The sequence below is a fragment of the Gastrolobium bilobum genome, unplaced genomic scaffold, assembly GCF_033153095.1.
Source record: "Gastrolobium bilobum isolate Gb01-03AN ecotype WA unplaced genomic scaffold, APGP_CSIRO_Gbil_v1 utg115563, whole genome shotgun sequence".
NCBI lineage: Eukaryota > Viridiplantae > Streptophyta > Magnoliopsida > Fabales > Fabaceae > Gastrolobium > Gastrolobium bilobum.
In genome coordinates, this window is record NW_026895714.1 from 32,819 (window position 1) to 42,221 (window position 9,403).

At 35.2% G+C, this 9,403-nt stretch overlaps 2 protein-coding genes across 5 annotated transcripts; both read right to left on the minus strand.

Annotated features, from left to right (window-relative positions):
- Positions 1-1,391: 1,391 nt before the first annotated feature.
- Positions 1,392-2,554, minus strand: LOC133294058 (ribulose bisphosphate carboxylase small subunit, chloroplastic 1-like). 4 transcript variants are annotated; one of them, XM_061492729.1, is made up of 3 exons: positions 2,317-2,554; positions 1,887-2,014; positions 1,392-1,776 (listed from the first exon to the last, which is right to left on the minus strand). In XM_061492729.1, the coding sequence occupies exons 1-3, from the start codon at positions 2,485-2,487 to the stop codon at positions 1,665-1,667; spliced, it is 411 nt and encodes a 136-aa protein (XP_061348713.1). In that variant the 5' UTR covers positions 2,488-2,554; the 3' UTR covers positions 1,392-1,664. The 4 variants fall into 4 exon arrangements, with proteins under 4 accessions (XP_061348713.1, XP_061348708.1, XP_061348701.1 ...); XM_061492724.1 differs by having other exon boundaries at positions 1,392-1,755; positions 1,880-2,014; positions 2,317-2,533; XM_061492717.1 differs by having other exon boundaries at positions 1,868-2,014; positions 2,317-2,532.
- Positions 2,555-2,705: 151 nt separating this feature from the next.
- LOC133294047 (large ribosomal subunit protein uL2m) lies at positions 2,706-6,857 on the minus strand. Its single transcript, XM_061492699.1, has one exon. The coding sequence runs from the start codon at positions 6,774-6,776 to the stop codon at positions 6,159-6,161; it is 618 nt and encodes a 205-aa protein (XP_061348683.1). The 5' UTR covers positions 6,777-6,857; the 3' UTR covers positions 2,706-6,158.
- Positions 6,858-9,403: the final 2,546 nt, after the last annotated feature.

Consider the following 9,403-nt stretch of genomic DNA (forward strand, 5'->3'; position numbering starts at 1 on the left):
AAAAATTGAAAAAGCAACCAAAGAACTTGGTTTTATGTCAGGGAAAAGTTATGGCAGTGACACATCTTAAACTTTTTCAACAATAAAGTGAGTATTTTTGTTTTCTCGTTTCTTCCCCATTTTTTGTGATTAATTTTCCATTTTCAAGAGTATATTGGTGGAACGGACATTCTACCAACCATGTTTATGTCAAGTAGCTAAACAAAACTTCTTATCTGTTTCTTTATCTTAATGCAGTCTTTACCACAAATGTTACTATCAAAAGGGTCCATTATTTAATGCAATCTTAATGGTCTCGAGGCAAGTTGTTATCTATCATATTTCACAAACACACAACCCCTAAATGATTAACCGGCTGTCAATCCATGACTACCAGCTAGAACAAGTTCCAAACAGAAGACAAAATAAAGAATGGACTTCAGATTAATTATTAGCCAATGATCTGATGCTGACAAATGTTGGGATTCCGGTGGTTCAAGAAATATATTTTTATTCTGGTAGTAATAGAGATTGATCAAATCCAATTGTGTTTGCCTTTATGTTGACATCGGATTCATTCAGCCCTTACCAAACTACAATAGTGATTTGTAAGTTGCAGAGAGGAGAGTGAAGAAATGTCTCATACAAAAGGCTATACTGGACTGTAATGAGTTTGGTTATCTTTGCAGCTTTTCTTATAACCAAAGGTATAGCAAACAGGACAAGGAAATGTAACCTTTTAATTAGTATGTGCAAAAGTTGTAAGGATTATATCTAACAGAAACTCTGAATATTTTTGTTACCAAGGATAACAGGATTTCTATTTGGCCTTGAAAGTTCAGTAGCTTCATGGCAACAGGAGTGTTGATTGAAGTCATTACTACATGTTAATCAATAGCTTAACTTTATGTCAATAGTTATAGCTAATAATGAGGGCACAACTTTTTTCTAGTTTAGCTTATCAAGAAGCACCCTAACTCTACCTGACACTAGCCAAAATAGGGTGCTATATGAACTCCTGTTCTTATTTCAAAGCATTTTACTTTCAAAATGTTGGACTTCATATCCTTTAACAAAACCCATTTTACCTTTGAAGTGAAACTGAATTTAACTAATCATGAAGAATAAACACGCCTCAGATTAACTCATGATTACAGGGTTATAGATACTCTAATTCTGCAATTAAGTCAAGAAACAAACAAATCCAAAATACAAGCTTGTAAAGAGAGGTGCAAGGCTGTTTTATATAACACTGCACCTTAATATCATACCATGAGTTCCTTTGTCACTAAATTTTAGCCTAAATTTCAACCCAAGAGAGGGAATACCACAGATAATGAGTTCTTCAGTAATTTGAAACCATTTATTCATTAGCATTCATCCATTCATTTGCATTTGGAAATCCGAAAAGAGAAGCCAACACAGGATGATATATCTCAAAAAGAAAAAAGGCAGAACAAATGGGAAAATAGGTTCTTACAATACATTAAAAGTAAAATTCAAACAAACCAATTCCAACAAAAGGGGTAGAGGGAAGGCTACAAATGCCTTTTGCAAATTTCAAATTTAGAAGCTTGGGGGCTTGTAGGCAATGAAACTGATGCACTGCACTTGGCGAACATTGTCAAATCCAATGATACGAATGAAAGAAGTAGGATATGTCTTTTTGCACTCTTCAAGCTCCTTCAACACCTGAGCAGAATCAGTACAGCCAAACATGGGCAACTTCCACATGGTCCAGTAGCGTCCATCATAATATCCAGGTGACCTATTATTCTCACGGTACACAAAGCCATGCTACAAACACACACCCCAAATGAAACAAACAGATCAACCATCAAAATTCAAGTAAAACCAGAAAAAGAACCAAAAAGAACAAAAGGGTTGCAACTAAATTGACCTCCAACTCGAATTCCAAGCAAGGAATCCATCCCTTCCTAAGAAGGTATTCTACTTCCTTTGCCAATGACTCAGGGGAGAGAGGAGGCAGGTAGGAAAGAGTCTCGAACTTCTTCTTGTTGATTGGAGGCCACACCTATGCATAATATTGAGTAAAGGGGTTAGTTAACAAACTTGTACTCTTGCACATTTCACAATAATTACTATGTCAATTTAAGTGCACAAATATGTAACATACATTTTAATCATTTTCATGTTGCATATATATATGGAACTGTCATGGGTTCGAATCCAAGAAACAGACCGAAAGATCATGGGTTTGAATCCAGAAAATAGCCTCTTTACAATTATACAAGAGTAAGGCTGTGTACAAGGATTGTCTTACCCCGCACAGGTTAAAGGGGGAGTGGTTATATATATGGAATGGAACTGTCTTACCTGCATGCATTGCACTCTTCCACCGTTGCTTGCAATGGAGGTAATGTCATTGTTGGTCTTTCTGGTAACTGGGAAGCCAGCCATGGACTTGAGGCCAGTGAATGGAGCCACCATGCTAGCCTGTGCTGAAGATGCGGTCACAGCTGGGGAGGATATCATAGAGGACGCCATTTCTTACTTCTCTACTCACAAGTACAGCTGCTATGCTTCTACTCAAACTTGTTATATATAATGGTTTAAATTTGGATATTTCAAATCAAATGGTCTGAAATTGAAGGGTTTGTGACAATGATGACATTATTGCATATTGGCCACACGAGAATGAAAAGTTTTGAATGCTAGCCTTATCGTTAGGCACCACTATATCATTGCCACGTGGAAGAAGCAGCAAATCTTATCTCCTCCTGAGAGGAACGTAAATGTGTGATGATGGTTAAATTGATTTTATTTTTTTCTTATTAGTTGTATACTAGAATTCTCATAATATATTGGCCTCATGGACTTTTGTGACCACCCCCTTCTTCACAAATATCTATCATGTATGGTAGGTATGGGTTAAGAGGTAATAACTTTTGTCCCTTTTCGGAGTATGGGAGGTAAAATATAAACATAAAAATTTTCAGGCAATGGAAAGAACCCTCTCAAGTTTCAACTGACAGTCTCTTATCCAATTTGTTGGGTAGTTGAAAATGTGCTTGTGTCTGACTTTACATGGGAAAAATCATTTCTAAATTTCCCTCACAATGCTACAAAAGCAAAAGTAGATAAACAGAATGTGATATGTGAGGCCAAGCAGGGATTGAAGGGAGGAAGAACTGATGGGGCTCCTTATCATTCATATTTGGTTAATAGATAAGCTTATTTATATGTACAAAACATAAAGACCCACAAATCGTTGATTGATAGACTCTAGTAAACCATACAGTGGTGACCAAAAATATAAACAAACCATAAAACAGCCTTATCTTAAAGTACATTGCATGCTGTTACAATGTAACCGCTGAAAAATCACAACTCATGTATTTTTTATTATATTATTATCCTTTATTTTCCAACAAATCAGACTCACTTTATAGAAGTCACCAAAATATTAGTTAGGCATAGGATTTTGTGCACTTGATTAGTTCCTTTTGTAATTTTTTCTTCTTTTTTTTTTTTTTCTTAACATGAGTTTTAGTTAATTCTCTTCCGGTGGATAATGTTGTAGTTTCTGAGCTATAACTCTGTCTGCTAAGCTGCACAGGCGTCTGCTTGTCAGGATATTTCTTACTAACCAATTGATCCCCTCTCAAAAAATAAACAAACATCTACAAGATTCTACTTGTATCCAACTCAGCTAGATGGTCAAAAAACAAGAAGAAAGCATATATTAAGATGTACTATTAGGCTTCAGAAGATTTGTGATCCCCTCTCTAAAGTGCACTGAAGCAGCTTTGAGAAATTAATATTCTTTATTACCATAATCAAGTGCCAGGTTTTGTAAACCAACTCCAATTCTAATCTACTTGAAGAACCTAAAATAGAAACAGCTGGCATCAGCTGACAATATTAGTTTATTTCTTCTCTTATGTATGCCAAACCTTTACTACGTATCTTAGTTGTATAACTCCGAAAAAGCATCGTAATTATATTGCCATAAAGAAAAGGAATCTGACATTGTTGAGAGATAAATAATGCTGGGTAATCAACAAATTAACTACGTACCGATGCCAAAAGAATTCACACTAAAACTGCTTCAAGCAGTGTGTTAGAGTAATCCTCATCTCTGAGCATTACTATAGCTCGGTAATCTATAATTGTCCAAGCAGTTAAACTGCCTTGGCTTCTGACCATTCAAACATGTTCCTCCGTTCGAATTACATTCACTCCTTCAATCACTGGGTGACTTGATGAGAAGAATTTTCTTCTCTGGAAACAGTAGGTTGAAACCAGTTGGGGTAGCAGTATATGCTGCTAGCTCTATTGCTTCTCTATCAGCATTCCGTCAATAAACAGTCATCTTGATCCTTCAATATTAGTAAATTGAAGCTCTATTGCTTGCTTAGGAGGCTCCGATAGAGAAGCATCGTCAAGATACTCTTTTCAATGCATTGTCTGTAAATGTGGCTCATGCCACTTTGGCATTGTCACCTAGGTTACCCTCATTGAGAAGCGGTCAGAACTGTACTCAAGCTGTGTAATATACCTTTTAGCAAAAACAGTGTGTCTGAATTTAAAACTCCTGAAGAACATTGGAAGGCAACTGCTAACACTTTCGCTTCTAGCTCCACTTATACCACAATATCACCCACAGTCACTCCCACCATAAACACTTGGCATTGTCACCTAGGTTCTGTTAAGGCAAAACTTATAAAGAAATTAAAGATCGTAAATGTGCTTGAGCTCTTGCTTGAGGTAGCGAGGATTTTGACTTTGTCCAGCAAAACAAGTAAAAAGAAGATTATACTGTCACTAATAAACATAGCTATCATGTAACTATCTAAACGTGTTCGGCACATTTTAACTTTCTCCAGCAAAATAATTTCAGAGAAGATAATACTCTCACCAATAAAACATAGCTATCATATAATTATGGGTTTTATAATTCTCATTTAACACGAGAATTATAATTTTCCTACACACCCTTCGGTTTTCGTGCTGACATGGGTCCTACATATAATTTTTCCTAACACATGGGTCTCACATGCTTTTTATCTCTACAACATGAGATTTCAATTCTCCTTCAACATGAGAATTATAAAACCCTATAATTATAAAAACATTTTCAGCACACAATAACAACTTGAGGATGAGTTTTGGTAAGTTAAACAACAGAGGCACTTTTTTTCTATATATATCCAACTACCTGAAACAAATTTCTCAAAGAACTACGCCTTGCAAATTTGATGTAACTTTTGATTAGTGTAGTGGCACCATGATGTTAGTAGGAACTAGCAGCATTAAACTCTCCGTTTGTTAGAATATATTAAAAATATATTATATAAACAATATAATATACCAGAGGCTGGGTAGATTGAGTAAAAAAAATTGCAAATTTGCAGAACAAAATGCACTCATAATATACCAGAGAGAAAACAGGGCATGAGGTGCCAATCCTCAACAAGTGCACCATAAATAGTTCGGAAAACCACTCAATGCCCCAAAATCAACAACTCTCTCCACCGCCACCACCCTCCCACCCCAAAAAAAATAAAACAAAATAAATAAATAAATAAAATAAACGTGGAAGGAAGGAAAGGAAGGCAGGGAGGGGAAAGGGTTATTTTATATTAAATAAGGGGAAACAACTATCATTTCCTCTCTACTTAAAAATTAACTCCCAAACAAGGAGAAAAGCCACAAACAATGCTCCCACTAATCAAAATGAGAAGTAAGTACTTTCCTCAATAGCATTCTTCATTCATTTGAAACAGAGGAAGGATGGAAGATAAAAGAGGGGGGAACACCCATAGCAACACAGTCATCTATTCTTATCTTTAAATTTTAAAATGTTATGTATGAACAAGAATGAAATAACAGCTACCAGTCTTAGTTTCAGCTCCAAGGACAGTGATTCTTTCCAGTTCTGACCTCATCCATTACTTTCCCATCATGCATTTAAGTGTTTAATAAACCAAAGATCATTCAATTCATATCCCTCTCACTTTCACATGCAACACCAATCAAGGTCAGAGCAAATAACCTAAATTTCCATCACCAATTCATGCCTTTTGCCTCAACATTCAGAGAAACACAACCCCAAGTAAAAATCAGCCAACAATTAAGCTGCCAAATAAAAAAAAAAAGAGAGAAGAAAGTAAACTACAAGAGTGAAAGGCATGAACCCATCCTTGGCTTTCAACTCAACGTGCGATGCTGTGCCAAGAAATCGCCGCTTTACGTTTGTTCCTATGCGCCCAGACATCACTATTCCTTTTCCAATTCCGAATTTGCAACGCTTCTTCCCCTCTCACTCGCGGCGCGAAGAACGGAGGCTTCGCCGCCGCCACGGCGATCCTCGGCAACCCCAGTGAAGAAAGTGATTCAGATCCTTCTCCCTTTCTCTTCGATGAAAACGCAGAGAAGAAAACATCTCTGGCGGTTGTTCCTACGGGCGGGAGCATCGAATTGAATGCGAGCACGCCCCGGATGTTGGCTGCGGCGGCGGCCGCAGAATCGAGTTCGAGAACCCTGCGCGGCGGCGGAGAAGGACCGGCGGCTGAGGAGGTGCGGCCATGGGGTGGCTTGATGCCGTGGACCCAGCGAACGAGTGCGATGCGAGAGGAACGGTTAGGGTCGTACTCGATCCTTTCGACGACGCCCATTGAAGAAGCGGTGTTCCGTTTGAGATCGACGGTTCGCTGCAACCGCTTCGCGCCACCGCCTCTGTGGAAAGACGTTATGCGCCCCGAGGAGTTCCGGCCGGCGGTCTTGCCGGCTCCGAACGTAAATTGCCTCATTGCTCTCTTCACCCCAGACATTCTTCACTGCCCAATCAAGTTCCCAATTTCGATCGACCTAAGGGTTAGGGTTCTTTGCTGCTACTTGTTTTGTTTCTTCTATGCATCCACACGTGCTCAATTTTTTTTTTTTTTTTTTTGAGGTTTTAGTTAGGGCCTGCTCGTCTTAATTAATTTAATTAAATTTTACGTATATATTATATTCATTGAGAAAATTATTTATCATTTTAAATGACAGAATTTTGTATTATTTTAAATAAAATTTTGTCATTTTAATGTATTTTTTTTATGAAATTAGCACCAACAAAAAAGTGAATGGGAGAGAATATAAAAATATACTAAAATGATATAATTTGATTAAAAATTAACATCATTTAAAATGACAAACAATTTTTTTATATATTTTTTTGTCGTAGTCAAATATGATTAAATTGATTGTTCTATTTGGAAAGTTAAAATTTGGGCATTTCTTTGAGGAAATCTTACACAACCCTATAACAATCTTTCTCTAGATTAATTTTATAAGCTAGAGTTCCATTTTTACTTCAAGATTTTATGCATAAAATGTATGATCTTCTAAACCACTTGAATATTACCAACAAATGTTTTGTAATTATTTTAAAACATGTTATCCATTACACTTTAGGATAAGAGTTATGATAGTTTTCAAGAGGGTTTTACTAACGTACACTCATTTTAACAAGAATGAACATTGTTTCCTCAATGATATGCCAGTGGTTATTAAACTAAAGAGCTTCAAACTGCCTACACTTGTCTTCAAACTTTCGAGCTCTTTATTGTTTCAAGGCATCTCAATCCTCCCATTCAATAACAGGAGTTGAGATATAAAGAATTCATGTTGTTATTTAATCCTCAGTGAATGCTTGTTGGGCTCGTTGCATCAGGATTAGGCCACGTCATTTGTCATGTTTTTTTTTTTTTTTTTTTTTGATAACAAATGATTATCATTTGTTATCAAATAATAATCATTTGTCATGTTAATCGATTGAAATAATGATATATGGGTTTGGTATACGCTCTATAGACTTTTTTTTTTTTTTTTTATAAATCACAAGTATCTTTTATGATAGGTAATCTTGTTCGAGACGAGTCTATGATTAAAATTTTAAATTCTTCTCAAAATAATATTGGAATGATCGAATGCTTTCACCTTCACCTGTTCAGCTCTCATGCACTAATTAAATTATTATTATTTGATAACTGTAAAGTTTTATTATCATTTCCTGACATGAATGAAAAAAATAGTTGATTTATTCACCGTTTTGTCTTCTCCAGATATCATGATTGCATGATGGATAATATTATTTTGTGAAATCTTGCTTAATCTACTATAAGTAATCAATTCAAATTATTAGTGTAGAAATAGAAAAATGTAAACATGTATGTATAACAGGTGACATTTTCATAGGGAAAACACGAGCAACATTTTCAAAAATAAATTACATTTTTTATTCACAAACACAATGGCAATACTTAGCCCACATTGTGGGATCATGGTGTAATATGTCGTTGCCTGCATTTCTATGGTGCCTAACATAACTTACACTTGCAAAATCAACACAAATATTTCACCAAAACTAACATAGAATTATGGTTAACTCTGCCTTCATGTACCTTTCTCCACCAAAGATTTGCATTTTGCAAACATGGTACCTGAGCCAAAGGAAGCTGATAGAAGATTTTGTAAGAAGGTTACAACATTTGAAACCAAACGGCACTTTACTGTTGCTTAAAATTGGAAAAATCAGATATAATGTAAGTGTAAATATTCTGTATCGAAAAATAAGGTACTGTAAATTTTATAAAACTTAACGAGCTACTAAATATTTATTATAATTTATAGATTTCAAAATACTTATAATTGAAAATAAAAAAAATAATACTTTTGTAAAAACTAAATGAAAAATATTGTAACAAGTTTATATATTCAATTTGTTATAAGATAAAACAAAAAGTCATACATTTGAACCGCTTTAATGCCAGCAAATATTAAACGGGATAATAAGTAAGTTGCACTTAATTTTAAGAAAAAAAAATTGGCATTTTATTTATAACAGTGTCCATTCTCGATAAGATTGCCTTCATAAAAAATAAAAAACCTCAATCATGATAATTGATTCAGCTTAATAAATTAAAAGCAAGGGAATCAGAAAAATAAAATATTTGACCTGAATGCATTTCAATTCAACAATTTCATGAAAGTTTGTAGGATTTAAGATTCTAGCCTCATCGATAAAGTTGAGAAGATAGGATTTAAACATGGAGTTGGTCAGCAACTGGTCCATTCCAACTATGAATTGTCTAAACAATTTTGGCTAATTAAATGAGTAATCATCACTAACCAAGGCTTTCCCATTAATTTAAGCATTCAATTCAATGAACCTAAATGGAAAATTGCATGGTGGGAACCACATAAACACTGTTCATAGCAGGGTCGCCCATAGGACTGAATGTAAACCAGAAACCAGTCATTGGTTTTGTAGAAAACCAGCATTAGCAACTTAAGAACAATTAATTAAGTAAGCTAAATCGAAAGTTTATAGAGAGTTCCCAAAAACCAGGAGCTAAATTGGAAAAGTAGGTATGATATTCCAAATAAATTGGCAAATAGATTTGCATTTTTTTAA